This window comes from Triticum urartu, chromosome 5 (assembly GCF_003073215.2).
Source record: "Triticum urartu cultivar G1812 chromosome 5, Tu2.1, whole genome shotgun sequence".
Classification (NCBI taxonomy): domain Eukaryota; kingdom Viridiplantae; phylum Streptophyta; class Magnoliopsida; order Poales; family Poaceae; genus Triticum; species Triticum urartu.
The window spans coordinates 568616640-568640435 of NC_053026.1; the positions used below are offsets into that span (position 1 = coordinate 568616640).

Here is a 23796-nt window from a genome sequence, read left to right on the forward strand (position 1 = left end):
CTCTTCTGTCGTGAACTGCAATTGATTACCACAACATGCTATGTTTTCATCCGTTCAAGTCTGAAGAATGGGTACTATCTATCAGTCTATATGTTTGAATTTTTTTCTAATATCTCTACTCCTAATGGAGCAGTTGGTAGCCTGGTACTCCGGTTTTATTTTCGTCCGGTTTTATTTCGTCCCACCTCCCATCACTCCGTACTACTGGTTTTTTATCTATCTACAAATCTCCCCTCCCACTGGTTTAAGCCGGTTATCAATTTTTGGTAATGCAATAAAAGTCATACGGGAATAAATCATATCACGGTCGGCAGTTAATCTCAAACCTGCCAAGAGATTTGGTAACAGAATAAATTCAAAAGGAAGGGTGGGGGAATGTTCCTATACATAAGGATGGTAATCTCCATCGCATACCATTTACTCCAGAATCAATCGCATTAATAATCTCCATCGCATAAATAATTACTCCAAAATCAATCACAATCATAATCTACATCGCATAATTAACTTCTTCCTATGACCACCTCGCTCCACCAATCCCACCTGCCGTTTTCTACCATCACGATCGATTTTCTCGCGTCCTCTCCTGCACGCACAAAAATATAGGCCCAGCCTCGACCGTGGGCTGGGACTCATCCGCCGCGCACTGCCTGCTCTGCAACGACGCCCAACGCAACCTCTTCTTTGTTGCCCCCGCGCACCCCTCGCCGCCGCCACCGACGCCCTGCGCGTTCGCCTCTACGGCCTCGATGATTGCACCCGCTTTCGTGACGTCCTCGCGCTCAAGCGCCGCCCGCGCATCCACGCCTGCGTCAGCCATGCCGAGGAGGTTGAGGAGCCCCTCGAGCCGGCCCTCGCCCTCGCCTACGTCAACGACCCCGCCCATCTTGGCGGGGTCGATTCCCCCATCGCCCGACTCACCTCCGACGAGTATGGCGTCGGTGGGTACGCCGCGTCGTTCGTATGCTTGGCAGGTTCCAGAACACCCCGTGACGTGTATGAGGCTGCTAAGCTTGACCATGGCGAGGGGCTCGTGCTCGAGCTCGACGAGACGCAATTCGATCTCGGAACCAACTACGAGCTGGATGGTGAGACTGCATAGCAGGCAGGGGGCGCGACGAAGATGGAAGTGGCGGCAGTTCAAGCTTGTCGCTGCCGAAGACCCTAGAGAGGTGCGTGAAGAGACCTGGTTAGATTTGTTGGGCCCCACTGGTAGATGCTCCATGTCTCCTCCTCTGGTTCCTTGTGCATTATTGGGTTGTCTTAATTTTCAGTCTGGAACACGTAGCCGTGAATTTTTTTGATTAATATTGATGTCATCGTTACATATTGGTACCGGGTAGATTTGATGTATTATCGTTAAGCTCTCACGACCAGGCCTGGTTTTACAGATGTTTAGCGCACCGGTTCCTGTTCATTTACAACACAGCCATGCGATCTATTAAGTGATGTTTCTCTGAATTTATGACAGGTAAACTGCGGTAATAACAAATCAGATGTCATCTCTCATCTTGCCGATTCAACCTTGGAAGATATGGTGGAGACGAGAGGCGGTTTGGTCCATCTGGTGGAAGGGGGAGTGGAGATAGTAGGAGTGGAAAGCAACTCAGTCCATCCTGGCGGAAGGGATATATATAGGCTGACATGTCATCGGTGCTGGGCACCACAGGCAAGTGCTGTTTAGTTGAGTCCCACTCACGAATTAGAAAAAAATTCTTTGGGTTCTTGGATAGATGCTTATGGTTTGTTGCGTCATTTTTCAGGTTCAATATGCTGGCTGGCGCCGAGCCTCACTACTGAGTTGAAGAAATACTTACAACGGTTGCCAAAAGTTGTGTTAAAAAAATAGGCCCACCTTCATAAGGATGATGTAAATTGCAGCCATACTCAGGTATATTCTTTGTTCCCTGCATATTTTTATTTAACCACGTTATGTTTTAGCCACTAGATGGAAAATAGAAAAAGGAAACGGAGAGAATCACTTATTTTCGTGATATGATATTTATTTAATAGTGATTGCTATTTGTTTTGAATATTTAAGCATAAGGATACCATAATTAAATTATGGTTACAACACGAAAGTTGTAGAGTAGTTAATCTCTATCTCTACTCCTAAAGGGGGAGTTGGTAGCCCGGTGCGCAGGTTTATTTTCGCCTCACCGATTTATTCTCCCTCACCTCCCACCATCCCCTCCACGCTGGGTTTTCTCCGTCCGACTAAAAACCGAATCAATTTGCATGATCCTCCTTGTTTGTTTTTCGGCTAATGTCCTCCTATCCTAGAGCATGTTCATCTGACTAATCTTCTTAGTTAATGCCCTCCTTGCCTGGATCATGTTCATCCGATTGACAAAGGCTTGGCCATCTTGTAATAGTAGATGGTGAAGTGGATATATATACTACTCCCTCCGTCCGAAAATACTTGTCATCAAAATGAATATAAAGGGATGTATCTAGAACTAAAATATGTTTAGATACATCTCCTTTTATCCATTTTGATGACAAATATTTCCGGACGGAGGGAGTGCTTCAGTTTGCATGAGAACAACCGCTTATATGTGTGCCTCAATAGTAAAGTAGGATTGCTTGGATTATTTTCTGTAGTATTTTGTCCAGTTTTAAATGTTTAGTTTCTTAACTTATTATGAGGCTTGCATCGATCAAAGAAATCATGCTCCCTTGGCTTAATCAAATGTACTTATGTTTGCTAATTTATTTTTAGTGTGTGTTTCCTCCTACTATCTTATTATTCTATAGCTAACTATCTTTTGGAATCTGGTGGGTGCAAAGAAAATGGCAGTTTCTAGATTTCTGTAGTATTTCTGGGTAACAACAGGTTCCAAAGTGACGAGCATTGCTAAATCAGATAACATACTATTCAAAAAGAGAACACATTCATCCCTTCATTTTAGAGATTCAATAAAGCAAGCAAAACTTGGAATCCAAGTCAGAATACCAACTATTGTACTACTGAATGCACATTTATTTGCCGACATGAAACTATCTATCACATGTAGGTGTGTTTGCTCCTCGGAGCATAGCAAAATGATATGCTCTTACATAAACATTATCTTGCTTACAGTGTTAATTCAAAGCCTTAATTCAAGGTCGGATCTTGCTTACAATGTCAATATAATCGCTTTTAATCTCTTTCAAGATTAATAAACTGCACATGCATGGCACGCAAATAGGACAAACTTGACTAGATCCACACATATATTTTTATCACTTCTAATATCTCATCGACTGTTTACATGCCATATTGCATACCAAGAATACAAGAGTGCTGACTTTATTTTATTTTACTTTATTTTATTTCTGAAATAGTTCCCAATTAGGCTTACAATTATTTTATATTAGTGTTACTTCCTTTGTCAAGCTTATGAAGAATGTATTCCCTTGAACAGTATTTCATCCATTTGGATTTAGGTGACATGTGTGGTGGCACGAGAAAATGGAAGGCCCTAAGCTGAAGGAGAGCATCAATTGACATGAGTGATAAGCAATATCTATTAGAAACACATACTATCAGGCTAATGCAAACCACTTGGGTATGAAGTATACTTACCACAACTTTCTATGTGTTGATCAACTTGTGTTTTCTTGTTAGTAAAAGAAACATGTTGTTTATTTGTGGTTCATGGATTCATGCTCAATGTTGAATTATTATCTGATCTGCAGAAGCATGTCTTACGTCTGCTCAAGGTCACATGATTTATAATTTATAACTACAATTATTTAAATCAGTATCTTGCACGAAGTCCTGACATCTGGCTTTATCAAAGATTCCACTATGTTTATTTCTCCATCATATCGCACAATGAATAATAACAGTAGATAGATATCCCCTTTTTATGCAATGAATTTCATGAAATAAAACAGCGTCCATCACCGTCTCTGATGTAATCTTAAGTGCACATGCATGGCTTAATGTCACTGCTATCTCGTAGTTTCACATGCTATTCAAGTTTACGGCATATAGTACTTAACATATAAGTTGTGTCATAGTATTAGTGTCATCTTTGGCTGCTTCCTTTCTTGAATTTTCCGATGACAGTGTACATGCCTTAACATATTCGAAGTTGTTGATTTTTTTTTTGCAAATATAATATTTAGTAATTTAACGTGAGCCCTTGCAGGTCCAATTAAAGCTATTTGACCAGAAGCTAGGTGATATGTGCTCAAAAGAATCTACCCCTGTTATGCACCAGTTTTTTGCCTTAACATTGTTTCTGCAATTACGCTATATATCTTGTATTAACTGGATTTTTAAGATGACGATTAAGGAATTCATCTACAATTAGGAACTTACTTCGCGACAAGGAAGGTCCAGTGGTTGGGCAACAACATGTGGAAGGATAATTACTGGATACATTTTTTTAGCGAACAACAGCGGAGCGATTTGATGTCTCAAAACATGTAAGCTGACTTGCCCTCCATGGAATGGAATGACTACAAAAACTTTTGTCATTTCATATAAGAATATTTTAAATTAGTTAATAAATCATACAGACTTGATATTTTCTTGGTCTCATGCAACTATGTGTGGTTTCTTACTTTACTCCACAATCATCTGTGGCAATTATGAGGTATTTTTCGCCATTCGTATTTATTCCTTAATTTTACTATGAATATATGAGAGTACACACCAAGGGGTTCGCAAAAAGTACAAAAAAACTAGGAGACAAGCACGAGTCACCTTATGAGGTGATGATGTAGGAGACACAATGAGGTGAAAGAGACGTGATGGACATAGAAGAGTAAACCCACGAGGATAAAGAGATGTCATGCACATAGAAGGGGGAAGCGAGGACCTCGATCCACATTATCAAAGACATAGATAAGAACAAGAGTATCACACTTCCCACATCGACCAACTAATGACACATGTTGCTATTGGGGCATATCACCCTCCCTTGCATTATACATATTAATATTAAGATGAAACACTTCGTTGAATGCATTTCTCTTATATTGTTCTATGGCAACACCCGAGCATTCTGCTAGAACGGATGCTCGGGTGTAGACAGAATCATATATTATATCATTATTAGTATCAACATGTTTCTAAATGTTTTCATACTCAGTATATGATGTTAGATTCAACATGAGATCTAAAGTTTTGTGTGAAGCCAAATATGCAGGTATTAGCAATACTGTTTGATAGCTTGGGGGTACGATGTGGCAAACGCACAACGGCTGGCTAGCTGTGTGGGAGAGCAAGAGATGTCCAGCGAGAAACATCCCACTACATGTTGGGGAACGTAGTAATTTCAAAAAATTTCCTATGCACACGCAAGATCATGGTGATGCATAGCAACGAGAAGGAAGAGTGTTGTCTACGTACCCACGCAGACCGACTGCGGAAGCGTTGACACAACGTAGAGGAAGTAGTCGTACGTCCCGATCCGACCGATCCAAGCACCGTTACTCCGGCACCTCCGAGTTCTTAGCACACGTACAGCTCGATGATGATCCCCGGGCTCCGATCCAGCAAAGCGTCGGGGAAGAGTTCCGTCAGCACGATGGCGTGGTGATGATCTTGATGTTCTACCGACGCAGGGCTTCGCCTAAGCACTACAACGATATGATCGAGGTGGAATATGGTGGCAGGGGGCACCGCACACAGCTAAGGAATGATCTCAAGGATCAACTTGTGTGTCTAGAGGTGCCCCCCTGCCCCTGTATATAAAGGAGCCAAGGGGGAGGGGCTGGCCGGCCAAGGAGGGCGCGCCAGAAGAGTCCTACTCCCTCTGGGAGTAGGATTCCCCCCCAATCCTAGTTGGAATAGGATTCCTTAAGGGGGGGGGAAGAGAGAGAGGGGGGCCGGCCACCTCTCCTAGTCCTAATAGGACTAGGGGAGGGGGGAGGCGCGCGGCCACCTTGGGCTGCCCCTTTCTTCTTTCCACTAAAGCCCACTAAGGCCCATATAGCTCCCGGGGGGTTCCGGTAACCTCCCGGTACTCCGGTAAAATCCCGATTTCACCTGGAACACTTCCGATATCCAAACATAGGCTTCCAATATATCAATCTTTATGTCTCGACCATTTCGAGACTCCTCGTCATGTCCGTGATCACATCCGGGACTCCGAACTAACTTCAGTACATCAAAATGCATAAACTCATAATAACTGTCATCGTAACGTTAAGCGTGCGGACCCTACGGTTCGAGAATAATGTAGACATGACTGAGACACATCTCCAGTCAATAACCAATAGCGGGACCTGGATGCCCATATTGGCTCCTACATATTCTACGAAGATCTTTATCGGTCAGACCACATAACAACATACGTTGTTCCCTTTGTCATCGGTATGTTACTTGCCCGAGATTCGATCGTCGGTATCCAATACCTAGTTCAATCTCATTACCGGCAAGTCTCTTTACTCGTTCTGTAATACATCATCCCGCAACTAACTCATTAGTTGCAATGCTTGCAAGGCTTATGTGATGCGCATTACCGAGAGGGCCCAGAGATACCTCTCCGACAATCGGAGTGACAAATCCTAATCTCGAAATACGCCAACCCAACATCTACCTTTGGAGACACCTGTAGAGCTCCTTTATAATCACCCATTTACGTTGTGACATTTGGTAGCACACAAAGTATTCCTCCGGCAAACGGGAGTTGCATAATCTCATAGTCATAGGAACATGTATAAGTCATGAAGAAAGCAATAGCAACATACTAAACGATCGGGTGCTAAGCTAATGGAATGGGTCATGTCAATCAGATCATTCAACTAATGATGTGACCTCGTTAATCAAATAACAACTCTTTGTTCATGGTTAGGACACATAACCATCTTTGATTAACGAGCTAGTCAAGTAGAGGTATACTAGTGACACTCTGTTTGTCTATGTACTCACACATGTATTATGTTTCCGGTTAATACAATTCTAGCATGAATAATAAACATTTATCATGATATAAGGAAATAAATAATAACTTTATTATTGCCTCTAGGGCATATTTCCTTCAGTCTCCCACTTGCACTAGAGTCAATAATCTAGATTACACTGTAATGATTCTAACACCCATGGAGTCTTGGTTCTGATCATGTTTTGCTCGTGGAAGAGGCTTAGTCAACGGGTCTGCAACATTCAGATCCGTATGTATCTTGCAAATCTCTATGTCTCCCACCTGGACTAGATCCCGGATGGAATTGAAGTGTCTTTTGATGTGCTTGGTCCTTTTGTGAAATCTAGATTCCTTTGGCAAGGCAATTGCACCAGTATTGTCACAAAAGATTTTCATTGGACCCGATGCACTAGGTATGACACCTAGATCGGATATGAACTCCTTCATCCAGACTCCTTCGTTCGCTGCTTCCGAAGCAGCTATGTACTCCGCTTCACATGTAGATCCCGCTACGACGCTTTGTTTAGAACTGCACCAACTGACAGCTCCACCGTTTAATGTAAACACGTATCCGGTTTGCGATTTAGAATCGTCCGGATCAGTGTCAAAGCTTGCATCAACGTAACCTTTTACGGTGAGCTCTTTGTCACCTCCATATACGAGAAACATATCCTTAGTCATTTTCAGGTATTTCAGGATGTTCTTGACCGCTGTCCAGTGATCCACTCCTAGATTACTTTGGTACCTCCCTGCTAGACTTATAGCAAGGCACACATCAGGTCTGGTACACAGCATTGCATACATGATAGAGCCTATGGCTGAAGCATAGGGAACATCTTTCATTTTCTCTCTATCTTCTGCAGTGGTCGGGCATTGAGTCTGACTCAACTTCACACCTTGTAACACAGGCAAGAACCCTTTCTTTGCTTGATCTATTTTGAACTTCTTCAAAATCTTGTCAAGGTATGTGCTTTGTGAAAGTCCAATTAAGCGTCTTGATCTATCTCTATAGATCTTTATGCCTAATATGTAAGCAGCTTCACCGAGGTCTTTCATTGAAAAACTCTTATTCAAGTATCCCTTTATGCTATCCAGAAATTCTATATCATTTCCAATCAGTAATATGTCATCCACATATAATATCAGAAATGCTACAGAGCTCCCACTCACTTTCTTGTAAATACAGGCTTCTCCGAAAGTCTGTATAAAACCAAATGCTTTGATCACACTATCAAAGCGTTTATTCCAACTCCGAGAGGCTTGCACCAGTCCATAAATGGATCGCTGGAGCTTGCACACTTTGTTAGCTCCTTTTGGATCGACAAAACCTTCCGGTTGCATCATATACAACTCTTCTTCCAGAAATCCATTCAGGAATGCAGTTTTGACATCCATCTGCCAAATTTCATAATCATAAAATGCGGCAATTGCTAACATGATTCGGACAGACTTAAGCATCGCTACGGGTGAGAAGGTCTCATCGTAGTCAACCCCTTGAACTTGTCGAAAACCTTTTGTGACAAGTCGAGCTTTGTAGACAGTAACATTACCATCAGCGTCAGTCTTCTTCTTGAAGATCCATTTATTCTCAATTGCTTGCCGATCATCGGGCAAGTCAACCAAAGTCCATACTTTATTCTCATACATGGATCCCATCTCAGATTTCATGGCTTCAAGCCACTTTGCGGAATCTGGGCTTACCATCGCTTCTTCATAGTTTGTAGGTTCATCATGATCTAGCAGCATGATTTCTAGAACAGGATTACCGTACCACTCTGGTGTGGATCTCGCTCTGGTTGATCTACGAGGTTCAGTAGTATCTTGTCCTGAAGTTTCATGATCATCATCATTAGCTTCCTCACTAATTGATATAGGTGTCGCAGAAACAGTTTTCTGTGATGTACTAATTTCCAATAAGGGAGCAGGTACAGTTACCTCGTCAAGTTCTACTTTCCTCCCACTCACTTCTTTCGAGAGAAACTCCTTCTCTAGAAAGGATCCATTCTTAGCAACGAATATCTTGCCTTCGGATCTGTGATAGAAGGTGTACCCAACAGTCTTCTTTGGGTATCCTATGAAGACACATTTCTCCGATTTGGGTTCGAGCTTATCAGGTTGAAGCTTTTTCACATAAGCATCGCAGCCCCAAACTTTAAGAAACGACAACTTTGGTTTCTTGCCAAACCACAGTTCATAAGGCGTCGTCTCAACGGATTTTGATGGTGCCCTATTTAACGTGAATGCGGCCATCTCTAAAGCATAACCCCAAAACGATAGCGGTAAATCAGTAAGAGACATCATAGATCGCACCATATCTAGTAAAGTACGATTACGACATTCGGACACACCATTACGCTGTGGTGTTTCGGGTGGCGTGAGTTGCGAAACTATTCCACAATTTTTCAAATGTACACCAAACTCGTAACTCAAATATTCTCCTCCACGATCAGATCGTAGAAACTTTATTTTCTTGTTACGATGATTTTCAACTTCACTCTGAAATTCTTTGAACTTTTCAAATATTTCAGACTTGTGTTTCATCAAGTAGATATACCCATATCTACTTAAATCATCTGTGAAGGTGAGAAAATAATGATATCCGCCACGAGCCTCAATATTCATCGGACCACATACATCGGTATGTATGATTTCCAACAAATCTGTTGCTCTCTCCATAGTACCGGAGAACGGTGTTTTAGTCATCTTGCCTATGAGGCACGGTTCGCAAGTACCAAGTGATTCATAATCAAGTGGTTCCAAAAGTCCATCAGTATGGAGTTTCTTCATGCGCTTTATACCGATATGACCTAAACGGCAGTGCCACAAATAAGTTACACTATCATTATCAACTCTGCATCTTTTGGCTTCAACATTATGAATATGTGTGTTACTACTATCGAGATTCATCAAAAATAGACCACTCTTCAAAGGTGCATGACCATAAAAGATATTACTCATATAAATAGAACAATCATTATTCTCTGATTTAAATGAATAACCGTCTCGCATCAAACAAGATCCAGATATAATGTTCATGCTCAATGCTGGCACCAAATAACAATTATTTAGGTCTAATATTAATCCCGAAGGTAGATGTAGAGGTAGCGTGCCGACCGCGATCACATCGACTTTGGAACCGTTTCCCACGCGCATCGTCACCTCGTCCTTTGTCAGTGTTCGCTTAATCCGTAGTCCCTATTTCGAGTTGCAAATATTAGCAACAGAACCAGTATCAAATACCCAGGTGCTACTGCGAGCTCTAGTAAGGTACACATCAATAACATATATATCACATATACCTTTGTCACCTTGCCATCCTTCTTATCCGCCAAATACTTGGGGTAGTTCCGCTTCCAGTGACCAGTCTGCTTGCAGTAGAAACACTCAGTTTCAGGCTTAGGTCCAGACTTGGGTTTCTTCTCCTGAGCAGCAACTTGCTTGCTGTTCTTCTTGAAGTTCCCCTTCTTCTTCCCTTTGCCCTTTTTCTTGAAACTAGTGGTCTTGTTAACCATCAACACTTGATGCTCCTTCTTGATTTCTACCTCCGCAGCTTTCAGCATTGCGAAGAGCTCGGGAGTAGTCTTGTTCATCCCTTACATATTATAGTTCATCACGAAGCTCTTGTAGCTTGGTGGCAGTGATTGGAGAATTCTGTCAATGACGCAATCATCTAGAAGATTAACTCCCATCTGAATCAAGTGATTATTATACCCAGACATTTTGAGTATATGCTCACTGACAGAACTGTTCTCCTCCATCTTGCAGCTATAGAACTTATTGGAGACTTCATATCTCTCAATCCGGGCATTTGCTTGAAATATTAACTTCAACTCCTGGAACATCTCATATGCTCCATGACGTTCAAAACGTCGTTGAAGTCCCGATTCTAAGCCGTAAAGCATGGCACACTGAACTATCGAGTAGTCATCAGCTTTGCTCTGCCAGACGTTCATAACATCAGGTGTTGCTCCAGCAGCAGGCCTGGCACCCAGCGGTGCTTCCAGGACGTAATTCTTCTGAGCAGCAATGAGGATAATCCTTAAGTTACGGACCCAGTCTGTGTAATTGCTACCATCATCTTTCAACTTTGCTTTCCCAAGGAATGCATTAAAATTCAACGGAACAACAGCACGAGCCATCTATCTACAATCAACATAAACAAGCAAGATACTATCAGGTACTAAGTTCATGATAAGTTTAAGTTCAATTAATCAAATTACTTAAGAACTCCCACTTAGATAGACATCCCTCTAATCCTCTAAGTGATCACGTGATCCAAATCAACTAAACCATAACCGATCATCACGTGAGATGGAGTAGTTTTCAATGGTGAACATCGTTATGTTGATCATATCTACTATATGATTCACGCTCGACCTTTCGGTCTCCGTGTTCCGAGGCCATATCTGCATATGCTAGGCTCGTCAAGTTTAACTTGAGTATTCTGCGTGTGCAAAAACTGGCTTGCACCCGTTGTAGATGGACGTAGAGCTTATCACACCCGATCATCACGTGGTGTCTGGGCACGACGAACTTTGGCAACGGTGCATACTCAGGGAGAACACTTCTTGATAATTTAGTGAGAGATCATCTTATAATGCTACCATCAATCAAAGCAAGATAAGATGCATAAAAAGATAAACATCACATGCAATCAATATAAGTGATATGATATGGCCATCATCATCTTGTGCTTGTGATCTCCATCTCCGAAGCACCGTCATGATCACCATCGTCACTGGCGCGACACCTTGATCTCCATCGTAGCATCGTTGTCGTCTCGCCAATCTTATGCTTCTACGACTATCGCTACCGCTTAGTGATAAAGTAAAGCATTACATCGCGATTGCATTGCATACAATAAAGCGACAACCATATGGCTCCTGCCAGTTGCCGATAACTCGGTTACAAAACATGATCATCTCATACAATAAAATTTAGCATCATGTCTTGGCCATATCACATCACAACATGCCCTGCAAAAACAAGTTAGACGTCCTCTACTTTGTTGTTGCAAGTTTTACGTGGCTGCTACGGGCTTAAGCAAGAACCAATCTCACCTACGCATCAAAACCACAATGATAGTTTGTCAAATAGACTCCGTTTTAACCTTCGCAAGGACCGGGCGTAGCCACACCCGGTTCAACTAAAGTTGGAGAGACAGTCGCCCGCAAGCCACCTATGTGCAAAGCACGTCGGGGAAACCGGTCTCGCGTAAGCGTACGCGTAATGTTGGTCCGGGTCGTCTTGTCCAACAATACCGTTGAACCAAAGTATGACATGCTGGTAGGCAGTATGACTTATATCGCCCACAACTCACTTGTGTTCTACTCGTGCAAATAACATCAAACCATAAAACCTAGGCTCGGATGCCACTGTTGGGGAACGTAGTAATTTCAAAAAAATTCCTACGCACACGCAAGATCATGGTGATGCATAGCAACGAGAAGGGAGAGTGTTGTCTACGTACCCACGCAGACCGACTGCGGAAGCGTTGACACAACGTAGAGGAAGTAGTCGTACGTCTTCCCGATCCGACCGATCCAAGCACCGTTACTCCGGCACCTCCGAGTTCTTAGCACACGTACAGCTCGATGACGATCCCCGGGCTCCGATCTAGCAAAGCGTCGGGGAAGAGTTCCATCAGCACGACGGCGTGGTGACGATCTTGATGTTCTACCGACGCAGGGCTTCGCCTAAGCACTACAACGATATGATCGAGGTGGAATATGGTGGCAGCGGGCACCGCACACGGCTAAGGAACGATCTCAAGGATCAACTTGTGTGTCTAGAGGTGCCCCCCTGCCCCTGTATATAAAGGAACCAAGGGGGAGGGGCTGGCTGGCCAAGGAGGGTGCGCCAGGAGAGTCCTACTCCCTCTGGGAGTAGGATTCCCCCCCCCCCCAGTCCTAGTTGGAATAGGATTCCTTAAGGGGGGGAAGAGAGAGAGGGGGGGCGGACACCTCTCCTAGTCCTAATAGGACTAGGGGAGGGGGGAGGCGCGCGGCCACCTTGGGCTGCCCCTTTCTTCTTTCCACTAAAGCCCACTAAGGTCCATACAGCTCCCGGGGGGTTCCGGTAACCTCCCGGTACTCCGGTAAAATCCCGATTTCACCCGGAACACTTCCGATATCCAAACATAGGCTTCCAATATATCAATCTTTATGTCTCGACCATTTCGAGACTCCTCGTCATGTCCGTGATCACATCCGGGACTCCGAACTAACTTCGGTACATCAAAATGCATAAACTCATAATAACTGTCATCGTAACGTTAAGCGTGCGGACCCTGCGGTTCGAGAATAATGTAGACATGACTGAGACACATCTCCGGTCAATAACTAATAGCGGGACCTGGATGCCCATATTGGCTCCTACATATTCTACGAAGATCTTTATCGGTCAGACCGCATAACAACATACGTTGTTCCCTTTGTCATCGGTATGTTACTTGCCCGAGATTCGATCGTCGGTATCCAATACCTAGTTCAATCTCGTTACCGGCAAGTCTCTTTACTCGTTCCGTAATACATCATCTCACAACTAACATCTTAGTTACAATGCTTGCAAGGCTTATGTGATGTGTATTACCGAGAGGGCCCCAGAGATACCTCTCCGACAATCGGAGTGACAAATCCTAGTCTCGAAATACGCCAACCCAACATGTACCTTTGGAGACACCTGTAATGCTCCTTTATAATCACCCAGTTACGTTGTGACGTTTGGTAGCACCCAAAGTGTTCCTCCGACAAACGGGAGTTACATAATCTCATAGTCATAGGAACATGTATAAGTCATGAAGAAAAGCAATAGCAACATACTAAACGATCGGGTGCTAAGCTAATGGAATGGGTCGTGTCAATCAGATCATTCAACTAATGATGTGACCTCGTTAATCAAATAACAACTCATTGTTCATGGTTAGGAAACATAACCATCTTTGATTAACGAGTTAGTCAAGTAGAGGCATACTAGTGACACTCTGTTTGTCTATGTATTCACACATGTATTATGTTTCCGGTTAATACAATTCTAGCATGAATAATAAACATTTATCATGATATAAGGAAATAAATAATAACTTTATTATTGCCTCTAGGGCATATTTCCTTCACTACAATGGGAAACCGAGCGGGAAGGGGAGAGTCAGACAGGAATACCGAAGTTTTTGTCGTGGGATGGGGGTTTTGTGTTGCGCCCGTGGGTTGGAGATAACAAATGGCGGATAGTCCGGACAATGACATTTCTCCCCCACATATGATCTGGATTTCGGAAAGTCTGGACTGTCCAGACGGTTGAATTTTGGGGAGCCCGTTGGGCACCGGACGTATGAGGAAGAAATGAGTTTCGAATTTAAAGACGACTTTAATCATTTATTTAATTCATTTATGTGTGTTGTAGCCCGTAGCAACGCACGGGCATTCTACTAGTATAAGTTATAACTCTGCTATACTGCCAATTTCTTGCATGCTCATATGTATGTTGTATGGCGTTTAATTTCTTTTGGTGGTCCTTTCCCTCTTTGAATTGAATGCCAACATAGTAGAACATGTACTGCATAAGGTACAGCAGGCTGGGTCTAACAAGGTAAATCATTATTTCTCATGCGGAAGTTTGCAGGATTATGCACACACATTGTTTTGTTTCGTTGACCATAGAACATGATTTGCTCTTTATTTTCTCTCCTATGCCTAAGGCTTTGAGCTCCTTTGAAATCATTACTATAATGAAAAGGATGAGAAGTGAGTCCTTTAGACATGGAACACACATAAGTTCTTTGAAGATCATTTTATTTGGGATGTCAATAACAGTTCTACCAATTTGCATCAATTGTTTATATGCTATACAAACCATCACTTGGCCCTCTATTGTCATTAATCAGATGCACGGAATTTGTGAATATATAAATATTCTGGCTGAAGATAGAACCAACTTGTGATGGTTCCATGTGGTACATATAACTGAAATTGGTCAGATGTTTCTATATTTCTTTCGTTAAGACATCTTTTTTCCTTTGTTAAGATGTGTCTAAGATGGGCGGGCGCCGCAACGCGCACCTTTATGATCTAGTACAGCGTGATGGCGCTGGTGCGCAACTGGTGGTGCAGCACATTCACCATTAATTATATTGTTTTTAACACAGTATAAACGTAAGTGCTCATATATTTATACGCGCATATATTCACCCCTTGTGAATGCACGTATGCACACCCTATCCCTATGAGCACCTCTGAAAGACTAAGTTAGTATATTATCTAAATTTTACAAAGTCACCATAAGCGCCTATCCAGGATAAATGCAAGCATCATGACTTGAATTCTGATGGGCTGGGGATATCACTGTGCTCCTAACCATTCAACCACATATTGGTTCGCCAGGACTAACCATACCGGTGTAGCCAAGTCTTATTTAAAAACTATGGACCAAACTTCATCCCATATAGTTGAACAACACTAGGGGTGGAAACGGATCGGATGTGGATCGGATAGTGCTCTTGCCATTTCCATTTTCATATTTTCAAAACGAATACGAATTCGAATACGGATGTTATCGGATACGGATGCGGCTTGGATATTATTCAAATACGGATACGTATCGGATATTTTCTTGATTCGGAACGGATACGAATAATATCAACATATTGCTTAAGTAAATCAGTCGATAGCTATGTGAACTGAAATAATCAACTTGTGACATACAATAAGTCAATGATAAATAGGTTTATGAATAAATACTATTGTAATGCATAATAATTTATAAGTTTAATCATATAAAGAGTAAAATTTGACCACTTATTTGGCTTTTATGTTGGATAATTGGAATATTGAGTCTAGAAATTTGAAAATTACCTCCCATAATTTTATTTGGATACGGATATATCCACTTTCATATCCATATTTGTCTCAAAATCTCCTACCATATTTTATTTTTTATTTGTTTAATAAATTCGGATACGGATAATTTCCATTTCCATTTTGGTTCGGATGCGGATGTTTCGGATACAAATAGGCATTTTCTTGAATACGAATATCGGATATTTCGGATTATCCGCTACCAATTTCCACCCCTAAACAACACGCTGTTGCGGTCTGATGTAGTTGCTACTCATTTGTTTCTAAAGTAACTTGTAATCAACTACTTCTTCCGTTTTGAAATAGATGACTCAACTTTATATAAAGTTAGTATAAAGTTGAGTCATCTATTTTGAAACGGAGGGAGCACTTCTGATGAGAACAAATCGATAAAGTACCTTGTAATCAAACTACTGAGATAATTTGTACCTTCTCTCCGTACCCATGTATAATCAAGTAGCCTCTTAATGTACTTTTCCTTTTTCTTCTTTGAAGCAAGTTTATGAAGAAAAGAATGATGTATTCTGATCTCCATGAAGCAACCAATTAGCTCGTCCTCTCTATAAAAACAATTCTTCATGATACCGAAGATTCTCAATATCTAGCCTAACAAAAAGAAGGTTATCAATATTTGAAGATCTTTTTTATCCCTAATCTCCCCGTCAGATCACTTTGTCTCCATTTCTGAAGGTCTTTTTTTAGCTTCGATATCCTCTTATTTGGGCCTTTCAGAACCTCCAGATCCCTCTGGTGTAGATCTTTATGAACAGCCTTGGTACAATCAGGCAAGGGTGGCCTAGCTTGCTGGATCCCAAGCCAATTGGACTACCGCATTGACGGTTTCTTCACACAACCAACGGGCTTCAAACTATTTTCGGGCCTTCGGTTGTTGAGACAAAACAGATTTTAAAAAAATATGAAGGAGAATAGGTCAATGGTCTGAATGGACACGGTGCTCATGAACCAACGCATATGGCAATTTATCCGCACACGCCTCATTACTTGGTGATGCCCTGGCTCCAGGTAAACTGATCACCAATAACAGTGGTCTGTTGAAGTCCACACAACCTCTGAAATTATGCATCAACTGTTGAGGTCGAACATTACCACCCTCCTTCTCACTTGCAACCAATCTCTCATTAAAATCACAGTAACTAACCATGGACCAGCCGCATTCCGTTGCGCAAGTATGTCCAGGACAGGTGCTTCCTATCCCAGGTTGGTTGTCCATAATATCCTGTCAAGCGCCATGAAGCATCATTTTCACCCATAACAATTGCATCAATAAATTTTTCGGAAGAATAGTTCAACACCACTTTATTAGATTGGTTATAAAAAAGGACAAGGTTCCCCGAGCGACCATCACTCTTTTTTTTTCAAGAAACTTCCAATCTATTTATCGTCAATCATGGTGGTACAACAAACACCAGAAATAATAAAAATTACATCGAGATATGTAGACCACCTAGCGACGACTACAAGCACTGAAGCGAGCCGAATGCGCGCAGCCTTCATTGCCCCTCCCACACACGCATACCTTACCACTATGAGTACCTCCGACAAACTGAGGCGGCATATCATCTTGAGATGGACGAAGTCACCAAAGGCGTCTCGTAGTCGACGGGAACGTCTCCTCCCATTGAACGCGCATCGCTGAAAATCCTGAAATAAATCCAGCAATAAATGTGAGCAAAAGGATATGAACTCTGGTGGACTGGGGATACCACTGTCCACCTAACCATTCAACCACAGATTGGTATTGCTATGTACAATTTGGGGTCATGATGACCGGATAGCAGATTGTGGAGCTTGTATTTTTTTTGTTTCTATAATAGCCGCATGACCTGAAAGGTTTCTTTCCATCCGGGGCAATTATCGTGTCAGTTAATGGGGGTGGGGGTGGATAAACTGGTCACACGATGCATAGTTTTAACTTTCTACACCGTGATAAAATAAAGGAAACGATTTTCTTCACCTGGCCTATCCATCGCGGGGCATCCGCCGCCTCTAGTGTGCAGACGCGTGTCCTATGTGGACCCTATGCGTCGCTCTATATTTTTTCTTATTCCCACCCATGGTTGACCTTTGTTGAAGAAAAAGCTACAACAAGACCTCTGTTGCAAAAGTTTATATATGCAGAAGACCTCTATTTTTGCAAAAAAAAAAAAGGATTCTACGACATGACCTATGTTGCAATGATAGGCAATAAAGAAAAAGAACAAAAGATTAAACAATTTGCAACAACTCTCTTATTGCAGAAGGCAAAGCACAATAAGGCTCATGTTAGATAGATCGGAGGAAGAGAAAAATGGTTTGAGGCTTTTTACGGTTAGTTCGTAGTTCGAAGCCTTTTGCAACAAGTCCTCTGTTGTAGAGAGACGGGTGCAACAACATGCTTGTTGCAACTTCGTTTGCTCATGTGAAGAAGATGTAGTGACTTTCTTTGTCTTAGTCCGACGGCTATGGAGGTGGACGATCTTTTCCATTGCTTAAACCGGCCAACACCTAGTGCGGCCCATAAAATAATTCCCGGTGCCTTTCAAGCCTATGCAACTCGTATGGAACACACTTTCTACTCTCTTGATGTATGGATTGTCTCATCGTTTCTAGAGGAAAATAATTTGAAATTGAGAGGCACGGAAGAGATTGATGTTTATCAGTTGAGAATTGATGACATGAAGGTGCCCCGCTGCCCACCGCATTGCATGGTTTTGTGTGGGCCCATAATATTTCAGCACCTATAAATGAGCTCAGTTTGGGCATCATGACATTTATGTGTGTCAAACCACATATTTGTCGCGTCATAGGCTCTCACCGATTCCACGCCTCCCAACTATAAACATTCACGAAGAATTAAAGCATACAACCAGCCTACTATATCAAGTTGTGCTGAGAGCAGAGCATCTCCAATAACTGCCCTATAATAGGGCACCAAAATTTGCTTGAAGTAAAATTTGGGATACAAAAAAGTGTTTTTAGGGCACGAGAAAGTGAGTGTCTCCAAAAGTTGCCCTAAAATGGGGTATTGAATAGGGCACCATTGCTCCAACAACTGCCATAAAAATAGGGCAATCGCACCACATCTTTCTTCTCCACATATGGATAGAAATTAAACTTTGCAAGATTTCCTTGAGTGTCTTCTCCACCAACAGCTGCTCACAAAATTCAATTACTGAACTTGAGTGTCTTCTCCACCAACAGCTGCTCAAAAAATTCAACTACTAAAACCAAATCTAACAGGAAGACCGACAAAATCAAAGTAGATACTAAATTTGAGTGTCTTCTTTTAATTTCTTTGTATTGCACAGAACTACACACCAAAATGACATGGGATACAATTTCAGCGAATAACAAACGAAATTGACAAGAAGTTCCTTTGTAACTTTCTTCAGTAAAAGGAACACTGAAAGTCTGAACTTTCTGAAAACTAACACCTGCATCTTGGCCTCTTACACTTTCGTCAGAAAAAGGAAAGCTGGAAACTGAACTTTACTAATGAATTACATCGGGACTAGCAGCGGCGCATTCAAGCAGCACCTCCACGACCCGTACAAACTCCAACAACCCATTCTGCAGCACCACCACACAAACCACTAACTAGCCATCAGGCTTTCATTTAGCTTTGTACTCTCTATGTAAACTAATATAAGATTATTTAGGTCACTAGAGGGAATATATGATAAATGTGTTTGCTTTCGCAAAAAAATATATATGATAAATGTGTTTGGAAGAGGGCTAACTTGCTTTATTTGGAATCGCCAAGGTGAATCTAACTTCCTTTTTTTTGGCAAAACAAAATAACTGCACTATCGTGCTACAATCAGCAACAGAATTGGTCACTACCCATGCCATGCAATTCAGCTCAATTCACTCTATTAAAAAACTTCAAGTCATAGCACGAGAAATTTCCACTTTAAAGGAATCGAAACATCCTCACCACGCAACCCAGTAGAAATGCATTTCTACTCTATGAAACAATCCTACATGCTCAACCCACAACAACGGAAGCTCCGAGCCGCACTAGCCCCGGGTCACCGCAATTGCATTTGAGAACTTAGCCATGGCCTCGACAACAACATTGAAGAAGGCGTCGGAGCCAGCCCTTTGTCTGGATGTGCTAGCAAAGCTCCGCCACCATCCATGGAGCTCGCTCAGCTTGGATGGGTGGCCGGAGCCGAATCTCGCAGGGATAGAGATCAAATCGGACCTAGGGAAGAGGGGACGAGGTGAGGGGCGCTAGAGTTGGGGGAGGCATCAACCGCAGTGATGCTCGCAAGAGTAGAGGCAGGAAGGGCACGTGGGAAAACACCCGACCGACGATTTTGCGACAGCAGCCCAAGTGTAGAGTTGGATCAGCCGACGGTGATTTGCAGGTGTAGAGGCAGGAAGGGTGCGTGGAAAACGCCCGACCGGCGGTTTTGCGACAGTACTTTATGCTGTATTTTTGGGCAGCGCTGGAAATTTTGGAGCAAATTTTACATTAAGGGCAGGTATTGGAGCAGTGTTTCTGGCCCCAAATGCCCTAAATACGTTATGGGGAGATTCTCTGAGTTGATGGGGAGTTTAGGTGTTTACACACATTCCAAATCACAAGTCTTACAACGGTTGTTTCAGGCCCTAAATAAACACACTTGAAAAATCTGTCAGGCAGATTAACGTCTTACACCCACACAAACGGTAATCTTACACCCACACAAACGGAAGCAATTTGCTTGGCTTTACATCCATCCAAGGTAACATTTCTAGATCTGTTGGAGAAGCTCGTATACATTGGGTGCATTTTGCATGGAGAAGCTCATACAAGTTAAATGTGCATGCTGAATTTGGTATCCAAGTCGATCAGCTCAGGTACAATGAGGAAAAGTACTTAGTTTCACAGTATCTCTAACAATGGTTGGAGAAGCTACACATTTAAATCTCAGACATGCATGTATTTCGGAACGGAGGCAGTAGTTTTTTACAGAATGTGACATTTGGACCTATAGACTGTTCTTTACAACTACTCAGAAGGCATAACAGATATTAACTAAAATTTCAGAAACATCTATGAGAAAGAAATAGAACAGCATCACATCAAAAAAAAAGATGGACGCAGGGCAGAATTACATATATCAAGAGTACTGCAAAATTAATAGCTGCATAAAATTCAGTCACAAACACATATAATCCCACATTACATAAAACTCAGTCTTGGAACAAAACCAGACTAGCATTAAACAGCTAAATTGGACAGAACACAGGTAAAACAGCTTCACAGCCATATCAGCAAACACGCCAGGAATCACTAGACCATGCCGTCCTCCCTCGATGCCTGGCAGCCTGGATGTAGGATGATGCTTCCCCAACTCCAAGGCGCCTACTTGGATCGCTGCCTCATCTTTCGGCGCTTCCTTTTGAGCCTCCTCATCCTCTTCTTCTTCCACTGCAAATTTAAGTAACCGCACAGTTCATCAGCACAAATTGCGTAGTACTACTCTAGGAGATGCATGGCCAAATAACAAGAAAGTACAATTTGTTTTGGAATCAGAAGAATGAGTGTTTCATTGGATATCATCACGTGATTTTCAGAAACACGGACCAATTGTTCTTCATCATTTCCCAAAGACTGACAATGTTGAAAAGGCAAATAGGAAACAACCAAACTAAGATATCTAAAGAACTAGCTAAGCAAAGTAGAGATCTGCAGTCGGTTTAACATTCAGAATGAGTAGGAGGATTTTATCATCAAATGGATCAGACGCCAATAGTCATCCTCATCATGCCAACCGACGCAATTGAACGAAAGAAAGAACAAGTCCAGAAAGAAACACTGGCAAAGAAAACACTGTTCTCTCAGACAAATGCCTCGATTGTCCACATGGTTTTATAGAATGGATTACATCGGACTCGTCATCTGTTTTCATCATCACAGAGAACTATAAACAAACATGCGCAAAAAATATCAACTCGGTCAACAGAAACTACATCCTAGAATCTCTGAGAACAGGCAAATCGAACTATAATAGCAGGTTCTCTCAGACAAATTTGCCTCATTTTTGTCCCCACGGTTGAATGGAATGGATTGGATCGGACATCTAATCAGTGTTGATCATCACAGAGAACCACTAATTACGACATCGAGCAACAGCAACAGCAGGAACGAAAGCTCGATAAACACTAGCACATGCCCAGATCTACCGCGGTCGCGAAGCAGCTAATAGGAGAGAAGGTAGACGAAGGGCAGTACGAACCTTGGCCCTCATCGCGGCGGCGGAGTCGGCCTCGCTCTCCTTTTCGCGGCGGCGGCGGCGGCGGCGGCGGAAGGGTGTGGACGATCCCGATCTCCGTAGATTGTTGGCGGCGGGGGCTCTGGACTCGTACTTTATAGGGGTGGGGTGCTGGGAAGGGGGGAAACCCTAGCGGGTGGACGGCTCGGATCAGCCGCTGAGCGGCGTTCTGATCCGATTTGGTCGGTCTCTGGTTCGCAGGCCTAATGGGCCTTCAAACCAACGTCTCGGCCCACGGTCACATCTAAGATGATGGGCTTCCCTTCACCTGTTCTTAAACTGGGCCTCCTCCTCGCTTGCTTGACTCGGCCTGATCGGTTCTGCTAAAAAGAAACAAAAATTTCTCATCTCAGAACTAAAAAACAAGATGAAAATCATCCGTGGCTCGACTGCTTGATGTTCTCCATGTGTTGATGAGGAGCTAGTTGAACGACTTGCAGGATGCAGATCATGTATCATGTTCCACCACTGGCAAGGTTTTGAGGAGACCGCTTGTCGCACTTCATGAGAAGATCTTTCAGAGAGTGAAACAGGGGAGGCAAGCATGCACTGGAGGGAAGCTCTTTTTGGAGCTAGATGAATAGCAACTTGCCGACTTCAACAGCTCGTTTATACACACGTCATGGAGACAAAAGAATTGATGAAAATGCACAAACATGACGGTAATAACTTCAAAAAGATGATCACAGCTGCGCACCTCAGAATTCATAATCGCATAAGATTAACTCGGACAAACAACAACTACCACGGACCGAGCACTCCCCTCGGTCGCTCCCGCGGGCGACCAGGGAGTGAACCCCGCCCAGCCGCCAGCGCCTCTCACCGGCGCTCCCTCCCCTCGCCGCCGCCGGCAGGGGGCGCCGGGCGAAGCCCGCGCGGCTCGGCGATGGCAGGGCCCTCTTCCTCCTCCTCGTGGTCGCGCAGCGCGGCGCGTCACATCGGGGGAGCTCCAACTCGTGGTCGCTGCGGGCGGCGCGGCGAGGCGACAAGGCGGCGCAGTGTGGCGGCTGAGCAGCGACGCTTGGTGCGCGGGCTGACGCGGTCGGGTGTGGGGTCCCGCGGCGTGGGGCGCTAGCCCAGGGACGGCCGGATGTGCAGCGAGCGGTCGCGGCGGATCTGGCGCTGTGCGGCCGCGTTCGGTCGCGGGGAGGCGTGCACGGCGTGGTTACGACAGGAGAGGCCGCGGATCTGGCAGGGTCCGCGCATGTTTGAGAGGCGCGGCGGCTGCTGCACCACGATGAGGAGTCGGTGGACGTCGACCGGAGATTGTGTGCTGCGCAGTGCTTCGGATCTGCTCGGATTCGGAGGTTGAAAGGATCGATATGGTTTGACTAGAGGGGGGTGAATAGGCAACTAACAATTTTTAACTTTTCTTTACCAAATTAAACTTTGCATCAAAGTAGTTGTCTAGAAGTGCAACTAGGTGAGCAACCTATATGATGCAATAACAACAAGCAAACAAGTAACACTAAAGAGATTGCACAAGTAAAGGTAAGAGATAACCAAGAGTGGATCCGGTGAAGACGAGGATGTGTTACCGAAGTTCCTTCCTTTGAGGGGAAGTACGTCTCCGTTAGAGCGGTGTGGAGGCACAATGCTTCCCAAGAAGTCACTAGGGTCACCGTATTCTCCTCACGCCCTCACACAATGCGAGATGTCGTGATTCCACTATTGGTGCCCTTGAAGGCGGCAACCGGACCTTTACAAACAAGGTTGAGCAATCTCCACAACTTAATCGGAGGCTCCCAACAATACCACGAAGCTTCACCACAATGGACTATGGCTCCGTGGTGACCTCAACCGCCTAGGGTGCTC

The 23796-nt window shown here is 43.4% G+C and overlaps 1 protein-coding gene, 4 non-coding genes and 1 pseudogene across 5 annotated transcripts; 1 reads left to right on the top strand and 5 right to left on the bottom strand.

Moving 5' to 3' along the window:
• Nucleotides 1-515: 515 nt before the first annotated feature.
• On the top strand, nt 516-1885 carry LOC125507397 (annotated as a pseudogene).
• An 18932-nt stretch (nt 1886-20817) lies between these two features.
• LOC125507398 lies at nt 20818-23187 on the bottom strand. The gene is made up of 4 exons (XM_048671977.1): nt 23058-23187; nt 22250-22304; nt 21946-22193; nt 20818-21137 (listed from the first exon to the last, which is right to left on the bottom strand). Exons 1-4 carry the CDS (start codon nt 23185-23187, stop codon nt 20866-20868), a joined length of 705 nt encoding a protein of 234 aa, XP_048527934.1. The 3' UTR covers nt 20818-20865.
• LOC125511729 lies at nt 21235-21315 on the bottom strand. The gene has a single exon (XR_007285084.1). It is a non-coding gene; the product is annotated as a small nucleolar RNA SNORD18 (small nucleolar RNA).
• Nucleotides 21414-21480, bottom strand: LOC125511751. Its single transcript, XR_007285103.1, has one exon. It is a non-coding gene; the product is annotated as a small nucleolar RNA Z105 (small nucleolar RNA).
• On the bottom strand, nt 21543-21629 carry LOC125511909. Its single transcript, XR_007285179.1, has one exon. It is a non-coding gene; the product is annotated as a small nucleolar RNA SNOR75 (small nucleolar RNA).
• On the bottom strand, nt 21725-21815 carry LOC125511923. The gene has a single exon (XR_007285192.1). It is a non-coding gene; the product is annotated as a small nucleolar RNA SNOR75 (small nucleolar RNA).
• Nucleotides 23188-23796: the final 609 nt, after the last annotated feature.